This window comes from Argentina anserina, chromosome 7 (assembly GCF_933775445.1).
Source record: "Argentina anserina chromosome 7, drPotAnse1.1, whole genome shotgun sequence".
NCBI classification, from domain to species: domain Eukaryota; kingdom Viridiplantae; phylum Streptophyta; class Magnoliopsida; order Rosales; family Rosaceae; genus Argentina; species Argentina anserina.
This window is the reverse complement of record NC_065878.1, coordinates 7,671,851-7,694,394: the sequence shown is the minus strand read 5'-3', so window position 1 is coordinate 7,694,394 and position 22,544 is coordinate 7,671,851. Positions and strand designations below refer to the sequence as shown.

The following is a 22,544-nucleotide window of genomic DNA, read 5'->3' as shown; positions in this document are numbered from 1 at the left end:
CTTTGTGCATAGTAGTGGTTATAATTAGTGAAGATGGTTATACGACTAACAAGAAAGAATTCAAAAAATTGTGGGAGCGTATACATGAAGTCTACCTTACGGTGAAGCCGATTGATGGAGCTCATAGATCCGGAGGAGGGTGTGAATCTCGTTGGAGAAAGATTAGACCAGTTTGCCGAAGATGGCATGAATCTCTTAATTTGGTGGCGGCCGCTCGTGCAAGCGGTGAAAATTCTCTCGAAGAGGTAATCATCCTTCGTAATTAAATTTAGCAATATATATTGAAATAATATTGTTACATTTATATGATTGTTATGCTTGCGCTCCTAAATTTGTTACTAGCAATTAACTAATATGATGCACATGTTCGATTACGTTAAAGGCTATTGTGTTAATTATAAATACATTATGATAGACACATAAGTTTATTTGTGTACGTACTTGTTTAAATGCATGTATATGTGTCAATATACTAAATGATAATTTTATAATTATGTGCAACCTCTTTTACATAAACGTACTAATATTTACTCTCTTCTTACATATAGGAAATACAAGCTAAGTCTGCCTATCGTGCAAAAACTCAAGTGGATGAGTTTGAGTTTGCACATTGTTGGCCAATATTAAAGGACACACCAAAGTTTAGCATCCTCCATCTATGAATTTTTCAAGTGGTCTATCACCTATTAACTTGGAGCAAGAAGGCACACAAGGTGATCACTCTTTTAGCCCTTCAAGTGTACATGCACGCTCCCTTGGCCAAAAAGCTCAAAAGGTAGCTAAGAAGAAGGTTGTCAAAAACTCTTCATCAGAACTGTTAATCCAGATGCAAAGAATTGCAGACCAAGGAGAACACGATCTCGAATATAGGCAAAGCCTTAGAGATTATTAAAAGCATAAAAAATACATTAAAATCCCATATCATCTACGGTTATGCAAGCATGCACCTTCACATTCCATAGGTGTTTAACCAAATCTTCTTGGAGATAATTATGCATAATTGGATATCTAAGCCCTTGGTATCGATGCAACAATTCATCAGAGCGGAGATGTTATGCTCAACTTGATGATCATTATCATACATATCATATACTTTTGCAGCCCTTGGCATTGTTGTGATCTCATCTCGGTCAATTACCATATCCTCTTCTTCCTCGCACTCATCTTCCACAATTATATTGTGTAAAATAATACATGTCATCATAATGTATAAGAGATCTTCCCTGGCCCATCCACGATTAGGTCCTCTCACAATTGCAAAGCGAGCTAGGAGAATTTCAAATGTCCTCTCCACATGTTTTCTGAATGACTCTTGCATCTTTGTGAAGTGAGCTTGTTGTGGCGTAATTGGATTTCTCATTGCTTTCAGAAAATTCCCCCATTTAGGGTAGATCGCGTTGACTAGGTAGTAGCATTGGCCATAATCTTGAGATGCTACACGGTACTTCACTCAAGGAGATTCTCCTTTGCATACATCATCAAATAGTGGAGACATTCCAAGGACATTGATGTCATTAAGAGAACTTGGAAGTCCAAAATATGCATGCCAAATCCAAGTATCATACGATGCAACCGCCTCCAGAATGATTGTCGGTTTTCCTTTTATGACTGGTGAAATGCCCTTGCCATGAAGTGGGACAGTTCTTCCAACTCAAGTGCATACATTCGAGACTTCCAACCATTCCAGGGAACCCTCTTTTATCAACCATATTGAGCAACCACTGCAAATCCGCCGGTAATGATCGACATAGGTAATGCTTGTGGTACACATTCCAGATTGCTTTGGTAAAGTGTTGCAAAATCTCCATAGCTGAAGATTCAACTATGTCAAGGACCTCATCACACAGATCCTCAATAAGGCCGTAAGCAAGCATCCTCATGGCACATGTTAGCTTCTGTTCGACAGAGAAACCAACTCTACCGGAAGTGTCACGCATTTGGACGAAGTAAGGATTGTGGTTGGCAACTTCATGCATCATCTGGTCAAATAAATAAGGGCGCATTCTGTATCTTCTACAAAAAATATCACCTTGAAACCTACATGGTGAAGTGAAGTACAGAGCCTTCAATCGCTGATCCATATCTTCCCGCTCTATTGGGATGTACCGCCTGCCTTCTCGAGAAACACCCCATTGCGATTCTTCCTCCTGGATCCTTTGGATTTCTGAAGTAGCTACTTGCATTACTAAGGCTCTTTGACGATTCCTTGTAATGGAATCTTCTTCCTCCTTCTTCAGCAGTTTTCGAAGCCTATTCATTGCTGCAAATCAATAAAGTTATCAATCGAAAATAGAGAAGCTCAAATTCTAATTCGAGGGAGAGAAATGTTTGTGAATTGGTGACTTTGATGTATTTCCGGGGTATGTTATTTAAATACAATGAAATAGGATATGACATAGATAAAAATCACAAACCCAATCTCACCAACCTATCAAGCAGCGACACGTAGTGCGTCAATATTCATTTAATTTAAAATCAAATTTCTTATCGAAATTGTATTTTTTAGAGATAGGCATTGACACGTGGTGGATGAAAATCTAAACCGCAATCTCATCGCCCTGTAAACATTTTACATGTGACAAACACACATATTTGTATTTTAGTTGGAGTAAGCAAATCGAGTCAAAATTAACATTTTACTATTTTCAGAAAATAAAATTTTTGTTGTTGCTTTTTAATTAAATAACATATATATTATATATGATGAATAAATACAAGAAATTGCTAAATTATAATGATATAAAATATAAATTGATTAAAGTATAAAATTGGGTATGAGTTTGGGTTACTCTTGTTGGAGATAAACAATTAAGGTGCCCAAAATGAGTTTGGGTGACCTAGAATTTGAGTTTGGGTATAAGTTTTGGATAGATGGATGGAGATGCCCTTAGATAAGTGAGAAACAAACTCATCCATGGCTTTTCCTTGGTATGGAAGTTATGCATGAACGTAATGCTCATAATCTCCCTCTAGACCTAGTTGCTGTTGAAGTTCCGTCTATTAATGGATAAGACTTCCATCTATCGATGGATAATATTTTGGTCTTAGTTGTTAGCGTGATTTACACCAGAAATCACGGACATGATTTGTGGAATTAGTGAAATGTGTAGTAGGTTATATATAGGATAGATCATGATGTAATTGAGCAAGAAAAATAAATACAAGTTCATACCTTTTAAGTTGGTATCAGAGCCGAGTCTCTGTTTTATTTTATGGGTTTTTTGGTTGCCGCCGCTTGTCTTGCCACCGACGACGATACCACCACGGAAGCACGGAGGTGACTGCTCCAACCACCCAACGACCCGAATCGGAGCTTCGTTTTTTTCTCTATGTATCAGAGCTAAGTATCTGTCCAAGCTCGTCGCCGCCGGCTAGGCGCTTCATTTGTGCGGCCACTCGTTTCTTCTCGGCATCCCGTCCAATGAGGTCCGACAACCATCTCGGCGCTCCGCTTCGCCCTTAAACGACAACAAAATCCGGATCCGCTCCTCCTGCATTCCAAGCCAAACCCGGGTCCGTTTCTTTCGCCGCTGCTGCCGCTACTTTCGGCGCTTCCTCCTCTCCAGCTCTCCATCGCCGCGAACTCACTATCGTCGCGAGCTCTCCATCGCCGCGCTCCGAACTAGTTCGACTAGTTTCAGCCCCTCAAGTCGCCGAGCTTTAAGAATCGAATCCCCACATATCCGACTCGACCCGCCCGACCCATTTTTTACTCAACCCGACCCGGCCCAATATCGATCCGAACCGGGCTGTTCAACCTGACCCGGAAAGTTCAACCCGACCCGGCAATTGCAACCTAACCCGGCAGATTCGACCCGGCCCAGTTTTGAAAATCTTGGTTGTGAGTGCGGGTTCACCGACAGTGCACGTGCACCCACGACCAGTTCATATCCGTTTTTGGTGTTTTTCGCTGTATAATTCCTGATTTTTAATTTGTTTTTCAATGGGTTCTGGAGACGAAGCTGAGAGTTCTCCGTTAAAATGCTGCTCCAAAATTTGAAGTCTATGTCAAGAGTTCTGACAGTGGTTCATTTGGAGTGGTCGGGCATGATCATCATACCATTAGAGGAGCACTTACAGCCTCCATCGCTGGTCGTGGTCAACTTGATATGGCTTTCAATATTTCTAACTTTGTTAGTTTTGATACATGGATTATTGATTCTGGTACATCTGATCATATGACTTACGACAAATCTTATTTTACCATACTGTCTTCTCCACCTGTACCCTATGTTACTAATGTTAATGGTGAAGCATTCCCCGTGTTAGGGAAATGGTTCGTTCGTATTACTCCCACCATAGAACTTCACAATGTGCTCTATGTACCTGCTTTATCTCATCATTTGATATCTGTTCCCCAATTGACGGCTGATGCTCAGTGCTCTGTGACATTTTTTCCTATGTATGTGCTATTTCAGGATCTTCTCACCGGGGAGTTAATTGGTCGGGGGTATCTGAGGGGCCAGTTGTTTCATCTAGATCAGACATATGCGGGGGAGAAAGCAGGGGCACAGTCTCAGACCGCTTTAATCTCCACTTCTGACAAGTTAAGTGAAGTTTGGTTATGGCATCGTCGCTTAGGGCATCCATCTTTTAGTGTTATGAAAAAATCTATGTCTTCCTTGTTTATTAGTGTGGATGAGTCTTCTTTGCGTTGTGAGACATGTGTTTTGGGTAAGAGTCATCGCTCTACTTATTCTCATAGTACTTCTAATAAACATACTCTTCCTTTTGAATTAATTCATTATGATGTTTGGAGACCTTCCAAAGAGTCTACTGTGTCAGACATGCGATATTATGTGTCATTTATTGATGATTGCACCCGTCTTTCATGGATTGTTCTTCTCAGAACTAAAGATGAGGTTTTTTTGGCTTTTCAAGCCTTCTATATCACTGTCCAAACACAATATAATGCCACAATTAGAGTTTTTCGTTCTAATAATGGGGGGGGTGGAATATGTGAATCGTGTCTTTCAGGAGTTTTTTAAACACATGGAATTGTTCATCAAACAACATGTCCTTACACACTTGAGCAGAATGGCGTTTCTGAACGGAAAAATCGTCATTTACTTGATATGGCTCGGTGTATTCTTTTTAGTGCCCATATGCCTAAGTACCTTTGGGGTGATGCTGTCATAACTTCCGCCCACCTCATTAATCGTCTTCCCTCTCGTGTCCTTCAAGGAAAAGTTCTATATGAGGTGTTTGCATCTCATGTCTCATTACCTTCTTTTCATAATCTTTTTGCTCGTGTTTTCGGTTGTGTTGCTTTTGTCCATCTTTTAAAACATCAGAGGTCTAAGTTGGATGCCCGGGCAGTTAAATGTGTATTTGTTGGGTATGGAGGCCATCAGAAAGGGTACTAGTGCTATCATCCACCTACCAAGAAGTATTATGTCACTATGGATGTTACTTTCTTTGAGGACATGAGCTATTATAACACTAGTTGCCCCTTATGCGTCCCCTACTGTTGTTTATTCCCCTGACCAACGTTCCCCTGGTACAGAAGATCACTCACCTGAGGTTAGTCATTCTATTGAGGCTAATATTGGTGAAGCTAATAGTAGACAATATGTCTTACCAAATAGGTCTACTAGGGGTCAGCCAACAAAAAATTATGAACCTACCCTTCAGGCTAAAGCTAAGTATCCTGTGGCAAATTTTATGTCTACCAAAAGATTGTCTAAGTCATATGAATCATTTGTGAATCAAATTTCTGCTGTATCAATACCTAACAAAGTGCAGGATGCATTGGGAAATCCAAAATGGAGGAAAGCGATGAAGGAAGAGATGGAAGCATTACTAAAGAACAATACTTGGGAGCTTGTATCTCCACCACATGGCAAGAAGACTGTGGGATGTCGTTGTGTGTTTACAATGAAGCATAATCCAGATGGGTCAATGAACTGGTATAAAGCACGCCTAGTAGCAAATGGGTTCACTCAGACATATGGCATAGACTATGATGAGACATTTGCACTTGTTGCAAAAATAAACATTATTCGGGTATTGCTCTCTTGTGCTGCTAACTTAAACTGGCCACTTAGACAGTTTGATGTTAAGAATGCATTCCTTCATGGAGAACTAACAGAGGAAGTGTACATGGATCTTCCGCCTGGATATGTGTCTGCTTCTCCAAGTAACTTTGTATGCAGATTGAGAAAGTCTTTGTATGGTCTTAAACAGTCACCTCGTGCTTGGTTTGGAAGATTCTCACAGTTTATGAGAAAAATTGGCTACAAACAGAGTAATTCAGACCACACGTTATTTCTCAAACATCAACAAGGGAAGGTAACAGCCCAATTATATATGTTGATGATATGATAGTTACAGGGAATGATACTGTTGAGATAGATAGATTACATAAACAGCTAGCCACCGAGTTTGAGATGAAGGACCTAGGTACACTCAAGTACTTCTTGAGCATTGAGGTAGCCCGTGGAAATGATGGTATCTATCTGTGTCAGAGGAAGTACATCCTTGATCTACTAACAGAGACCGGTATGCTGGATTGCACTCCCATTGATACCCCTATTGAGCAGAACCATCGGCTAGCAGAATATCCAGATCAAGTGCCTACTGAAAAACCTCGTTATCAGAGGTTAGTTGGACGCCTGATTTATTTATCACATACCAGACCAGATGTTGCGTATGCAGTAAGTGTTGTGAGTCAGTTCATGCATAATCTCAGTGTGGACCACATGGATGCTGTTGTAAGGATTTTGAGGTATTTGAAGTCAGCTCCAAGAAGAGGAGTAATGTTCTCTAATCACAATAATATCCTTGAGGTTTGTGGCTTCACAGATGCAGACTGAGGTGGAAATATTACAGATCGGAGATCCACATCAGGGTACTTTACCTTTGTTGGAGGTAATCTTGATACATGGAAGAGTAAGAAACAAAAAGTGGTAGCTCGATCTAGTGCTGAAGCAGAATACAAAGGTATGGCTCAGGGAATGTGTTAATTGTTATGGCTTTCAAATTTGTCAGGGAGTGTGTGAATTGTTATGGCTTTCAAATTTGCTACAAGTCTTGGGTATTAAGCCTAAGAATGCTATGAAGCTATTCTGTGACAACAAGACAGCTATTGATATCTCATAGAATCCTGTGCAACATGATCGTACAAAACATATGGAGGTTGATCGTCACTTTATAAAGGAGAAGCTAGATGTAAAGATCATTAGTTTTCCTTTTGTTCATACAGAAGAGCAACTTGCCGATATGCTCACAAAAGGAATGTCTAAGAAGGCTTTTTATGACTCACTTAGCAAGTTTGGCATGGTTGATGTGTATGCGCTAACTTGAGGGGGAGTGTTAGCGTGATTTACGCCAAAAATCACGGACGTGATTTGTGGAATTAGTGGAATGTGTAGTAGGTTATATATAGGATAGATATGATGTAATTGAGTAAGAAAAATAAATACAAGTTCATACCTTTTAAGTTTAGTATATATGAGTTAGTGAAAGTTTTGAAAGTAAATGAGCAATACTAAATTTCTTGTTATATCAAGAAGTTTGGTGTTGCTCCTTTACTATAAATATCTGACCATTTGCCTCATTTTATCTTGTTCTTAATCACACAGCCCTCCTGATGTCACCTCATTTCCCATTCTGATTCACCACTAAGTCACTCACTCTCTGCAACTCCGCCATCACATTACTCTTCACAACCCTCGTCTGCTCCACACGTGCGCCTGTATCTCCAGTTGTTACACTCACTTGTACACGTACTAGTAATCCCTGCTTTCCTTCATTCGTGCGCTTTCGAGACGTTCCGGCCGCCATTTAGGACGTCGGAACTCGTCATTCAAGTCGTGACCCGGCGGCATTATGACCCACACAGAAGGCTTCCCGTTCTTTTCGAAGCTTTTGGCCAACTCCTTAATCTGGGTGGCACTGATCGTGTTCTGAGAACCAAATGAGTTAATGAGATATACACCACGAAATCACAAGTGTGCGAGTCGAGGCTGTCGAGCCACTCCATGCATTTATCGGCCGAAATTCCAGATTTCTTGTCTTAATGTGTTTTACGGAAAAATCGGAAGACAAAACCTATGAAATTAGTGGATTACAAGAACCATTCCTTGACTTCGGAGACTCGGAGATAAACCGGGGCTTGCCTTCCTACGTGGAGAGCAGGTATAGTGTCTTGTTCTCTGTGTTTGGTGGTAGATCGACATCGACCATGGTCTTGGTTGCGGAAGGGAAGCTTAGTGACGTCTTCTGGTATGATAACTAAAATTTAGTTTCGGCATTTACGAGTTGTTGCTCTCGTTTTGGTTCAGAATTGTCTGGGGGTGTTCTTGTTGATTCATATTAGCGTATCCATCGGTTACATGATGAATTCAATCCAATTCGCAAAGTATACGTACGTCAGTTTAGATTGGGATGCACGCAACAGAAATGGAGGCATTGAGGCGTCACAAACGTTTGGTTGTTTGATTCTAAAGACCACATTGAGTGGTTGCAATTTGCGAAGCCATGCATGAGGTGAAATCACAACAACTACATTTCTACGTACTATACACACTGGACTCGATCTGATCGACCTTCATATATACTGGATGGTTTCCTCTTGGCATATAACCACCAGACGTACGTCGCACGTGCACCTCCAGCTTCTGTAATCCTGTACTTCTATATGTCTGTCTGATCTACATTTTCCCGTTTTTATTTTTTTATTTTTGTGTGTGAAAGTTTTTATCTACTTCAATTCAACTCTTTTTTATGTATGCTATTAACAACTAGATTTTGAATCAAATTGCAGCTTCACCACCTCATAATTCATTTTAATTTTTAAGCTGAATATTGTGGAAGTGTGGAACTATATATATATATATATATGCCGCAGTGATATGCATGCCATGCATGGCGTGCGAGAATGAATTGGCGACATGCGATGAGCCCATGGCTCTTTTGGAAGGTGAATTGAAAGTGAAGATCAACCTGAGACGCACACTAGCTGTGAGGGTAAGAGGATGATCTAGTCATTACTCTCACGCGTCTTGGGTTTGGTTTGGCATTCAATATTCCTTGTGTACGGCTAGCCTGCCTAGTCAACATCACATCGATCGCTTGAAGAATGAAGATGTTACATTACTGCAAGTTTTCCAGCCTCACTTTCTTTTGAGAGAAACTAAAACTGTATTCCCTTCATGTGTAACATAAGGGACAAAACAATTCCAAAGTTGCTGCAGTTGAAGTAAAACAGGACAACGAAAGGGAATTTATCAACAACAAAACTCGATCGCCTCTCTATGAACATGTCTAAAAATTACAAATTGCAATTGAGAAGCCTTGAACCAAAGATGGAATCCCCTAGGGAATAACACAACGACCCTATAGAGGGCTTGAATCAAAATTTTGGAATCACCCGTTACAAGCACATCATGAGATAAATGATTGAGAACTGCAGTATGTAAGCCGTCACGTAACACCATAGCCTCAGTGACAGTGTTTGAATCAATAAACTTGGTCGCATCAATGGTAGAATTACCAAAAACAAATCCAATAGTTAAACTTGTTATGTAAAATTAGGTTTCACCTAATGAGAGCTTCTGTATGTGTGACATATGATATACGTGTGGACCTTTTCTTGTCCTAGCAAGTCACTGTTCAATTTTTTTTTTCCCATAATTAAGTTGGAAAACGCGTTCCTCGTTTTTACCCTTTCCGTAAATAAAAAAAATGAATTCAAAAATGGGAAAAACTTGCGTACAAACTAGTATGTACGCGTGTGTCCAAATTCTCATTTATTTGCACACTTTGCGAATATAAATACATGATTTTAACCGTTCAAAAGTTTAGTTTATTACTAAAGATCATTTCTGTAAAAGATCAATATAAACAAAAATCGTCTTCATAGTCGATTGCATCAAACAAATGAACGGTTATGGTGAAAATTAGTAGTCTCATGATCAACCGTTCATTTGTTTGATGCAATCGACTATGAAGACGATTTTTGTTTATGTTGATTTTTATAGAAATGATCTTCAGTAATAAACTAAATTTTTGAACGGTTAAAATCATGTATTTATATTCACAAAGTGTGCAAATAAACCAGAGTTTAGACGTACGCGTGGATACTATTTTGTACGCTAAGTATTTTAAAAAATAATTCTCAGTCGCTTCAACAAAACAGAATAGAGAGAGAAAATCCTCTCTCTTCCTCTCTCTCTCTCTCTTCACATGCCACCTCGCTCAGTCACCACCACTTTCTCCGACGCCTCCACTCACTTTCCGGCCATCCAAACTCCTCTGCTCTACCAGATTCCATGGGCCGCAACTCCTCCACTCCTCCGCCGCCCATCCCGGAAGACAATGCCGCCGCCGGCGCCAACGATCTAGGCTTCCACTCGATTCGCGATCGTGTCCCTTTCAAACGCAACCCTAACCCTAGCCACCACCACCGCTCCCGTGACCACGGCCTACCGGATTGCGGCCCTTCGTCGTCTTCGTCCCTGCGCCAGCGGCCGCACCACCGCTTCATCCGCAAGGGATTTTTCAAAGGGAAGTCGGTGTTCTACTCCCTCCTCATCTTCGTCGTGTTCGGATTCGCGGTGGCGACGATGGTGTTGCAGAGCTCGATGACTTCGGTGTTCAGGCAAGGGAGTGAGAGAGGGTGGTTGTTGAGCCAAGGGTTGAAGTTTGGGAGCTCGTTAAGGTTTGTACCGAGGAGGTTGATTAAGGAGGATGGGCTCGGTGAGGCGAGGAAGCTGCCGAGAATCGGTGTCCGGCCGCCGCGGATAGCTCTTGTGAGTATTAACTAGCTCTTGAGATATGCATTGCTTGATTTTAGTATATAATTTCTATATCCGATTCCAGTTTTAGTTCAGTTGATCAGTTGTATTGAAAATTGCAGTGGTTGTTTCGAAGTTTAATTTATAAGGAAGAAATGAGATAGAGATTAGTGCTTTGCAGTATCTTTCAGCTCAAGTTTTCGAGTTTAGTGGTTCGATTATTTATTTGTTTACTATCACATAGTTTTAATCAGTTAAGAGGAATACTATACTCGAGTTTAGGCAACAAAGTATGAGAAAGTTTGGTAAGATCGAAACAAGGTAAATGAGTCTATGCAGAGGATGGCCAAGTCTTAATTAAGGTCCGAGAGGGAGGTTTCCTTGTGATACAGAGAGTCAAGAAACATTGTTTAGAAAAGCTAGTAGAGAGTACATTATTAGAGTTAATTGAACATGGATAGAGGAAGTATAACAGTGGTAAATTAGTTGGTTTGTGGTCATGTGTTTTAGAAGTTTGAATGCTTGCTGCTTCGAATTTTGAGAAGGGAGGAGGATGGCAACATGTCAATTTGGTAAACATTTTCTGCTGATGTGGATATGATTGACTTGCCATCACGATCAAGACATTAACTTGCTTAGTAGAGTGAGAAACCTAAGCTTGTGAGGTTCTACAAGTATCCACATATGTTGGGTATATATGTATTCTTTAGCTATATGTATCCGCAGTCTGGAGGGTTTTCTGGATGGCTTTTTTAGTAAGTTATCTTCTTTCTTCACGTGAAGCAATCCTTAGGTCCTTCTTTTTCAATTCGGATACTGAACTCATTATATCCACTCTATTAGAAGTAATTCATAACAGGCTTTCATATTCAAATCTTATTGTCATTAGATGGAGGGTTAGGTGCCTCATTATATTTGGATACAATGCTGCCAAAATGGTTTTGTTTTTCATGTATGTGCACTGTTGCTTTTCATATTGGTTATGCCTATATTTGATGATGTCAGATCTTGGGAAACCTGAAGAAGGATCCACATGCCTTGATGTTGATTACTGTGATGAAGAATATCAAGAAATTGGGTTATAGGCTGAAGGTGAGTTGTTCTGTATGTTTTTTCTTCTTTTCATAATGAGTCAATAAAGTTGTGTAGTGAACAAGCTGTACACTTAAAATAGCTAGAAACATTTATAAAAAATCTGGCTTAATGTCAATTTAAAAGTTGCAGAATAGCTTCCTATCAATGCTGATGAGTAAAAACAAATATATTTTTAGAATTCAAATCAAACTTTATCCATTGCCCTTTTTATGACTAGTATATCTTAGGGAAAGTGGGTGTTATTCGTGCGTGGTAGTAGTAGCAGCAGCAGCATATTTTCACGTTTGTAAAAGTGGCTGAACTGCATATTGACCTACAGTCCTTTTGTTAAATTTAAATGTTAAATGTAACTGGTTTGAAATGTTATTTATGCGATCTTTAATGCCTATATGACAGATTTTTTGCATAGCGAATGGTAAAGCACGTAAAATGTGGGAGGAACACGGTGGCCCAATTTCTATTTTAGCTCCGGAGAAATACAGCCTCATTGACTGGTCAATGTATGTGCGTTGTAAATTAGGGCTCTTCAGCCTAAATATTCGTAGGCTGTGTATTAGTGTTTCAGTTTTGGTTACTAAGGCAATTTTCATACTGTTTTGGTGACTTTTAACTAGCCCATATCTATTGTTGCTTATCTTACTGAAATATTTGACATATTTCATTTTTACAGTTTCGAAGGCGTTGTTGTTGACTCTCTTGAATCAAAAGACTTCATTTCAAGGTGGGTTTCTTTAACGTTCTTTTTGTAGCCGGCTGAATTACATTGTTCTTTGATTATGTATGAAGAATTCTGTTTCATTTACTACTTTGGTGGTTCTGCTTTGTTTGATGGACCACAGAGCCAATATCCCAGTTAGTATAAAAAGAGGATTTAGTATCATATCATATTAACATCTGGATTCCTGATCCCACTTCAACTGATCTTAAGCGTGTGAAGTGTAGATCCCATATGGAAATAAAGGCTCAATAGGCTTTAATTATGTATTTAGGTTTTATTGAAACTGGAAAGTTGAGAAGATATTGTTTTTGCCATTCTTACTTGTGGTAAAAATTACAATGATGTGCCAGGGTGGACGATGAAGGAATTTGAGGGCTGATGTAGCTAACAGTCGCCTTCATAGTCGATTCATAAGGGTCGTCACCTTCTGATCTCATATCATGATCAGAACTTCATTAGTATAATTACATTTAGGGGGATTAAACTTTATGGTTACTGAGTGGTGTTGGGAAAAGTTATTAAGGTGCTGTTGCTTAGTCCTTGAAGCTAATTTTAAAACTAAATATATTTTCAATCTTCGTGGCAACAATATAAATATCTCTATTCAGGTTGCCAACTTGTTCCCTTTTTCTTTTCTCGTATATATGACAGCTTCCCACAAAAGTCATACAATATAAAAAGGATGTATATATATTTGTATATATATATATATATACAAAAATCATACAAGATAAAAAGGATATATATATATATATATATATATAAAGCATAACCAAATGTAGATGTACAAAAGAAACTGCAATACTGCATATATAAAATGCTTAAGTTGGACATGCGATGACTAGTAAGTTTTAGATTTATGCAGCCTTATGCAGGAGCCTTTTTGTTCAGTACCACTGATATGGATAATTCAAGAAGATACACTTGCTAAGCGTCTTCCGTTGTATGCGGAAATGGGCTGGAAGCATCTTGTTTCTCATTGGCGAAGTGTTTTTAGCAGACCCGATGTTGTGGTGTTTCCAGATTTCACTTTGCCGGTAAATCTGCCACCTGTTTTTTTAGTTGATTTTTATTTGCACCTTATTCTATGATTCTGCAAATTTTGTGCAAATTTGTCTTTTTCTCTTAATATTTCTTATGATAGTCTTTCTTCCTGTTTCAGATGCTATACAGTGTTATCGACACTGGAAATTACTTGGTCATTCCCGGATCCCCAGTTGATGTTTGGTCTGCCGAAAGTTACAGTAAAACACACTCCAAGAATCAATTGAGGAAGAACAACGGTATTACTGAAGATGATATGTTGGTTGTAGTTGTCGGAAGTTCATTTTTCTTCAATGAGCTTTCAAGAGACTATGCTGTAGTGATGCATTCTATAGAACCACTATTGATAGAATATGCAAGGAAAGACGCAGAAGGGTTGTACAAATTTGTTTTCTTATGTGGTAATTCATCAGATGAATACGATGATGCTTTCCAGGTAATCATGCCTACTGAGACATGTTTGTCGCAATAGTTGTGACATATAAGCCTATCAGATCTAAAAATTAGGTGTCTCCCAATTCCAAACAAAAAATCGTTTTTGCCAATGGTGACCCAAAATTTTGTTTCGTTCTATTTTTTGGTTAATCTATTATTATTATAAATATTATTATTATTATTATTATGTTAAATATAAATGAGACTCACTGCGTGGTCATTAGGTGGTCAGGTTACTCAAAGTGTGTGATAGTACTCTATGTCTATAGCACTAGCATTAGTTAACAGGATGAAGTATGGATCACATTTTTGATACCTTGTCCTCTTGTGCAGGAAGTTGCTTCACGTCTAGGACTTCCTCAAGGTTCTGTAAGGCATTCCGGCTTGAATGGTGAAGTTGATAGTGTTTTATTAATGGCAGATATTGTCCTCTATGGTTCTTCACAAGATGAACAAGGTTTTCCTTCATTGCTTATCCGTGCCATGACTTATGGAATCCCAGTTATTGCACCTGATTTTCCCGCTTTGAAGAAATATGTGAGTTGATAAAAGTTCTTCTTGTATTGATAGTTTATTGCTATGTGGGGGTCTGTCTCACTGTCCTTCACATTTATGGAAATGTAGGTAGTTGATGGAGTTCACATGGTATTTTTTCCAAGACAAGATCCTGATGCTTTACTAAAGGCATTCTCTCTTCTGCTTTCAAATGGGAAACTTTCTAAATTTGCTCGAACAGTTGCTTCCTCTGGAAGACTGATTGCTATGAACCTGCTTGCATCAGAATCCATAACTGGCTATGCAAGGCTTCTGGAGAGTGTATTAAATTTTCCATCAGATGCTTTGTTGCCAGGTCCATTCTCCCAGCTTCAACAGGGTATGTGGGAGTGGAATTTGTTTGGGAGTGAAGTAGATTATGGCACCGGCGATATGCCAAACATTAATCAAAATCAGGCATCCTTGGAAAACTCTTCTGTTGTTCATGCTCTTGAAGAAGGGTATTCTGGAATTTCATACTCACCAAACATATCTGAGAACGGATCTGAGATTTTGACACATGGTATTCCAACTCAATTAGATTGGGACATTTTGAGAGAAATTGAACTCTCTGAAGAATATGAGAGGCTAGAAATGGAGGAGGTATGGTATTATCTGATATTACACAACCTGCATCAGTCTAGTTCAATGCCTTTATGCGTTAATGTAATCTTGACCGGTAAATCTTTTGCGTACTTGTAGCTAGCAGAAAGAATGGAGAGCGATCCTGGTCAATGGGACGACATATATCGTAATGCCCGGAAAGCTGAAAAGCTTAGGTTTGAAGCAAATGAGAGGGATGAAGGAGAACTTGAGAGGACCGGCCAGCCAGTGTGCATTTATGAGATATACATTGGATTCGGGACCTGGCCTTTCTTGCACCATGGTTCGTTGTACCGTGGGCTAAGCCTTGTGAGTTCTTGTTCCCTTTATCCCAATTTTTTTATATTTCTTTTCAAATACTTTGTTCCTCTTTTGGGACCAAATAATACTTTGTTTCTGACTTTTTTTTTTTTACTGAATTTCATTTGGCAAATGTATCTGCAAGTCTACAAAGTCACGAAGATCAAAATCAGATGATGTAGATGCAGTTGGCCGGCTTCCGGTATTGAATGAAACGTACTATCGTAATGTTCTCTGTGAGATGGGAGGAATGTTTGCTATTGCAAATAAGGTGGACAATGTTCATAAACGACCTTGGATTGGGTTTCAGTCTTGGCAAGCTGCTGGTAGGAAGGTATTTTTCATTGTTGAAGTGAATTTTAATTTCAAACTATTTGGTTGGTCTCATGAGGAGCCACCCCACACTCAAATTTATCCTAGTGGATGTATCTATACATTGCATCTGTTCCTCTTTTTGCCTCGTATGAATGCAAGCATGCATACATGTGTTGTGTGCATTGTTCTGTAGCCGTACATCATATTCATCATAGTTTTCCTAAAGCAGGTATCTCTGTCCAAGAAAGCTGAGAAAGTTTTGGACGGAGCAATTCAAGACAACAAGAAAGGAGATGTGTTGTACTTTTGGTCACGCTTGAACATGAACGGTGGGGTTACAGGAAGCAAAGATGCACTCACATTTTGGTCTGCATGTGACATATTGAACGAGGGGCATTGCAGGTATATATATGAAATATGATTCACACTGTATTATCGAGTTTTTAGATAACTTGGGGGATGGTGTTATACTTGTCACGTGCCAATGCTTGCGAACTAACGTGATTGCCCGTTGTAAGGATACTCACTTGTACAGTGGATAGAGGAAGCTTTAGTATTAGAACTTTTGTCATGCCCTCTTGACTGCCTGTACTGTCAGTAGTGCAAAATTTATCCTGCTGCATATATTTTAATTAGCATATGAATTTGGGAAGTGAAATTGGCACATCCTTCACAGCACATTGCCTTCAAAACTAAACATTTAGATATATGAGGTGCAAAACGCGCATGCATAGAACCCACTGACATATGGGCTTTTAGAGATTTTTTTTTTGCATTTAAATTATTATACAGGATCGTTTGATCTTATAGTTTTATCAATATATGAAGATAGATGTTCTCTAAACTTTTTCCACCCAAAATTCTTGCAGAAATGTTTTTGAAGACGCATTTCGTCAGATGTATGTCTTGCCATCTAGTGCTGAAGCTCTTCCTCCCATGCCAGAGGACGGTGGTCACTGGTCTGCTTTGCATAGCTGGGTGATGCCAACTCGCTCCTTCCTTGAGTTTGTGATGTTTTCTCGGTAATTTAGACAGCATGTTATGGGTTTATGAGTCGCAAGTTTTGCCAATAAAAGGAACTTGCAGATACATAACTGATATTGTGATTTGTATTGCAGGATGTTTGTTGATTCTCTTGATGCTTTGCACACCAACTCTACTAAGAGAAGTATCTGCCTATTGGGTTCGTCCGAACCTGAGGTATTTTATGAGGTCTTCTCGTATGTTTGGATCCCACAAGAAGTTTTAACATTCCTCACTTACTTTTTTTCTCTTTAAATTATGAACAGCAAAGGCATTGTTACTGCCGGGTATTAGAACTTCTTGTCAATGTCTGGGCTTACCATAGTGCAAGAAAGATGGTTTACATAGATCCTCTCTCTGGTTCACTGGAAGAGCAGCACCCAGTTGAGCAACGCAAAGGATTCATGTGGGCAAAATATTTCAATAGTACATTGCTAAAGAGTATGGATGAAGATTTAGCAGAAGCAGCAGATGATGGAGACCATCCTAGGGAGATGTGGCTGTGGCCATTAACTGGGGAAGTGCATTGGCAAGGAATTTATGAAAGGGAGAGGGAAGAGAGATATAGGCTAAAGATGGACAAGAAAAGGAAAACGAAAGAGAAACTGTTTGAGAGAATGAAGTACGGATACAAGCAGAAGACGCTTGGGGGGTAGGAGTCTAGTTACTAGTATGCGATTGAAATACTCGAATTCCAATTCTGACTCACCTGGGCATCTCAGACAGACTGATGTTATTTCTCAACTTGGAGGCGGGAAAAGTTTCTCGAGGACTGAGGCTAAGCTCTATTTTTTCTAACAGTGACAGCATGGTCCATGAAAAGACGTATTTTTTTTGTAGGTATTTTTATCTGACTGAATAGATATACTCATTGAAGCGGATGAAAGACAGTTGCTTTCAAGCAGTTGCAGCTGAGCAGCATATGGAGGCTTTAAATTCTTGTATAAAGTTGCAGAGATGGTTACCAAGTTTTTGAGGAGCAACATTCCTCAAAAACTTGAAATTCTTTTTTCAATAGTGAGTCGTATGTATTCTTTTGACAATTTCCTTAAGAAATTTTGATTAGAATAAAGCAGTTCCCGACTGTTCTTATTTTTAGGTTTTGTATAACTGAACTAACTGCATAGCTTTCCTCAGTGGTAGAGGCCTAGAGGGCTGTTCTTCAGATGAATTTTAGACGTTGACATTATAGTTTTATTGTACCATGAGAATGGACATTCAGAATTTGATCTTCAACTGGCATTGATGCGTAGCTAACAATTAAATTTTCTATACATTTGAATATAAATCATCAACTACGAATCAAAGTTTATACAAGTATGAAAATCACTCAATTACTATTAATCACTTGGCAGAGAATATCGACACAGTGGGCAATACTTGCTCTTCTCCAACCACTCTACAATGCAACTCTCATGGTAGAGATGCATACACGGCATCCGAGTCCCTTCGGAACCCGCCACCATGTCGTCCTGTCAAACCGAACACATTGTCGGGACTTCGACAATAATCCCCCCTCTCCAACTTCTCCATTGCCAATTAACTTGCAGGCACAAAGTTGGGCTGCACATCCAAAACCTTATCTCCCACATCTTCCCCAAAAGCATGAAACACAGCCCTCATACACAAAATCTTGCCGTCGGCTTTCCGAATAGGATCTCTCACAACCGCAAAGACATCGTTCAATAGTTTTTCTGCTATGGATAATGGATTCATGATCACTCAAGCCTCAAGGGAACATTCAAGTCGAAAAGCTTCTTGGATATTTCTTCCTTGAGAAATCGAGTCGGGTTCGTTCCACTGTTGTTTTCGTCGTCCATGATCAAGTCGAGTTCGAGTGTGTCCTCATAACTGTCACCGTCTTGTGCTAAAGTCGGTTGATATCGAAGTAGTCCTCATCGTTTTCATCTTCTTCCTCTGAAAATCTACCGGGACACGTAATTATGGCCTCGATCTCCATCACCAACTTGGTGCAACCCAACTCGACTGTAGGGTCATCAATCTTTTCTAACCAGCAATGAGTGTGCTCCATTTCCAGATCCATTTTTCCGCAAATCAATTATTGGGTTTGAAAAACAGAACACAGATATGCCAGAGTTAGTTTCCCGTGTCTAAAGAGGTTTAAGGCGGAAAAATATTTGGAGGCCCTTAAATAGATGCTTAAGAAAATCTTAAACACAAAAAAAAAAATCATTTACTACGTGACATATTAATAGCTCACAAGTTTAAATTTTAACAAATTATGTTTATTTTATGATGTCTTCATGCAAGAAATTTTAAATACACACCATAAATTTCTTAATACACACTCATATACTTAATACACCACCTATTTCAATTCTCATTCCAATATTTTTACTAAATACACCACATAAAAAAACCTAAAACACCCTTGAATTAAAAAATCACAAAATACCTCATTATTTAGACATACAAGGCTACTTTTTACTGTGATTAGTATATATATATATATATATATATATATATACAGTCTCAATCCAAAGTGAAACTTCACTCTGAAATCACAGAGTGAAGTTCCAATTTTGGCACACTTTTCGGTCAAATGTTTTCACCATAAGCGATTCAATATTGAGGTATGTTATTCAAGATCATCTCTACAAAATTTTATCTAATTCGGACATCGTTAAGGTATTGAAATTAGATTAAATCAATAAATAAATTAAAACTGTTAAACATGAACCGTCATGTAAATCTCAATTTTGAAAACTCAAACCATTGTCAAATTGGATGAAACCTTGTAGAGATAATCTTGAATACCATATTTAAATATTGAATCGCCTATAGTGAAAACATTTGACCGAAAAGTGTGTCAAAATTGGAACTTCACTCTGTAATTTCAGAGTGAACCTTCACTCTGGATAGAGACTGTATATATATATATATATATATATATATCTTATAGATGTTCATATCGATTTTTGTTTGTTCTTACGAATCATTATAGATCACAATTGTTTTTTTTTGAAATTCTTTAACCATAAAAATGATAAACAACATGAAGAATATATATTGTTTGAAGAAGATGAACATTTTTTTGTTAAGAATGTATGAAGATGAAATTTAATGAAGGATGAAAAATCATAATTCTGAAAATTTAGCGACACGCGCCAGTCCACCACCTCCTCCCAAGACTCAACAAAACCACTAACATCCAACATGAAAGATGAAGAGCATGAGGAGGAGATCACAACCATACATTCGTTGCAACCCAGATCGCCGAAAAGCTTCGGTAGTTCCAAACTCACCTCCGATGTTAAAACCTCCGATTTGAGCTCCAATTTCGTGCTAAACCCAGCCCAGAGGTCGATTTGCAAGGATCTATCGCTTGATTCACCAGTGGCGAAACTTGAATCAGCGGTGGGATATTTGCAGAAAACGCCGCTCGTCAGCGAGGCTTCACGGCAGCAAGGGAGGGCGCGTCTCGTCCGGGGGTTGGAGCGGTCAAGCGTGCGGTGGTCTTGGGACCGGCAGTGAGAGCCACGCTGGCGGGAGCTGAGGGGATCGACGGAGGAAATTTTGTGAGGGAGGGTCGGGACGAGAGAGAGTTTCCGTTTTTGGAAACTAGGGTTTCCCAAAAACCTCTTTTTATACATTTTCCAAATTCGGAAACCAGTTTCCGTCGATCATGACATCCGATTAAGGTGCGTGACATGCCCATGAACTCGTATCGACGAGTCTACAACGTTCGTGAATGAAGTTTTCAGAGACGAGCAATGGAATAAAAGTCGTCTCTCGAGTCACAGAAAATGTAATGTTTTTCAATTTAAATTTTCCGAAATCGGTTTCGTTTCGTTTAACATCAACGAGGAAACAAAAAATGCAACTTTATTCAATTTCCAAGTTTAATCACTTACAAGAATTTAAACAAAGCTAACCCGAAAATTCGGGGTATTACATTCTACCCCCCTTAAAGGAATTTCGTCCTGAAATTCAAGTGCTCTACTCAACAAACAACTGCGGATATTTTGTCTTCATGTCCGACTCTAGCTCCCAAGAGGCACGCCCTCATCATGGGTGACTCCACAACACTTTTACTAACTTTACCTCTTTCCTGCGAAGCTTCTCTGTGGATCTATCCAAAATACGAACCGGCTCAATAACAAAGGTGACATTCTCCCTCACCTCTATGGAATTGTGATCAATCACATGTAACTCATCTAATACATACTTCCTCAGCATGGAAATGTGGAAGACGTTGTGAACCCCAGACATGCTCATAGGTAAAGCTAGTCGATAGGCCAAATCTCCTACCTTCCCAAAAATCTGAAAGGGCCTAACATACCTCGGAGCTAACTTCCATTTCTTGCCAAATCTCACGACCCCCTTCATAGGAGAGACTTTTAAGAACACGTGGTCGCCAATCTCGAACTTGATATGTCTCTTCTTTAAGTCTGCATAGCTCTTCTGTCTACTCTGTGATGTTCAGATCCTATCTCGAATAATCGAGATCTTCTCCGAGGACCCATTAGTGCTTCATCACCAACTTCGGCCCAACAGATAGGTGATCTACATGATCTACCCTAAAGAGCCTCATAAGGTGCCATGCCAATACTAGAATGATAACTATTGTTGTAGGCAAACTCAATAGTCTCGGGTGATCCTCCCAACTTCCTTTAAAATCAAGAATACAAGCTCTCAACATATCCTCCATCACCTGATTCACCCGTTCTGTCTGTTCATCAGACTGAGGGTGAAATGTTGTACTCACATCCAAGGTAGTACCCAAAGCCTTCTGTAAAACACCCCAGAACTTCGAAGTGAAACGTGCATCTCGGTCAGAAACAATAGAAACAGAAACTCCATGAAGTTTCACTATCTCATCCACATATAGCTTTCCCAACACATCCACTGAGTACTTCATTGATACTGGAAGAAAGTGTGCCGACTTCGTCAATCGATCGACAATTACCCATATTGCATCGTGACCCTTCCTGGACTTAGGTAGTCCTGTCACAAAGTCCATAGAAATTTGCTCCCACCTCAAAGAGGTATGTGCAATGGCTTCAACATGCTAGCGGGTCGCTGATTTTCTGCCTTCACTTGTTGACAAGTAAGACACTTTTCAATTTAAATTTTCCGAAGTCGGTTTCGTTTGGTTTAACATCGATGAGGAAACGAAAAATACGACTTCATTCAATTTCCAAGTTTAATCACTTACAAGAATTTATACAAAGCCAACCCGAAAATTCAAGGTATTACAGATATATCAATTAAATTATTATCAATTAATTTCTTTCATACTTTATTTCAAATTTATTTATTATATACAACTCAAAAAATGTATAACAATCACACAAACTATATTCTCGAATTAATTCACTATTCAACTAGTTTTCTAAATTCATAATAAAATTGGTAAACTATTTTTATCATTCATTGATATATATATATATATAGTTTTCCTAAAATACTCATTATCTAATTTTATATGTCAATCAGACTACTATCAATTAATTTCTTTTCTACCTTATTTCAAATTTATTTATTATATACAACTCGAAAAATGTATATTAATCACACAAATTATCTTTTCGAATTAATTCACTATTTCACTCGTCTTCTAAATTCATAATAAAATTGATAAACTATTTTTTCATTCATTGATATATATATATATAATTAACATCAACGTATATGAAATAGTTATAACCTCTAATGAACAAGTTTTGTTTTTTGGCTTAAATTGAAGTTTATAAGAAATTTTAGATAGTTATATA

The 22,544-nt window shown here is 38.8% G+C and overlaps 2 protein-coding genes across 2 annotated transcripts; one reads left to right on the top strand and one right to left on the bottom strand.

Annotated features, from left to right (window-relative positions):
• Positions 1–949: 949 nt before the first annotated feature.
• Positions 950–2,258, bottom strand: LOC126803500 (uncharacterized). The gene is made up of 2 exons (XM_050531297.1): positions 1,664–2,258; positions 950–1,401 (listed from the first exon to the last, which is right to left on the bottom strand). The coding sequence occupies exons 1-2, from the start codon at positions 2,256–2,258 to the stop codon at positions 950–952; spliced, it is 1,047 nt and encodes a 348-aa protein (XP_050387254.1).
• Positions 2,259–10,158: 7,900 nt separating this feature from the next.
• Positions 10,159–17,985, top strand: LOC126802922 (uncharacterized). Its single transcript, XM_050530638.1, has 14 exons — positions 10,159–10,754; positions 11,745–11,831; positions 12,231–12,334; positions 12,505–12,555; positions 13,418–13,589; positions 13,715–14,032; positions 14,365–14,568; positions 14,656–15,168; positions 15,268–15,477; positions 15,614–15,802; positions 16,013–16,185; positions 16,653–16,805; positions 16,902–16,983; positions 17,073–17,985. Exons 1-14 carry the CDS (start codon positions 10,275–10,277, stop codon positions 17,460–17,462), a joined length of 3,126 nt encoding a protein of 1,041 aa, XP_050386595.1. The 5' UTR covers positions 10,159–10,274; the 3' UTR covers positions 17,463–17,985.
• Positions 17,986–22,544: the final 4,559 nt, after the last annotated feature.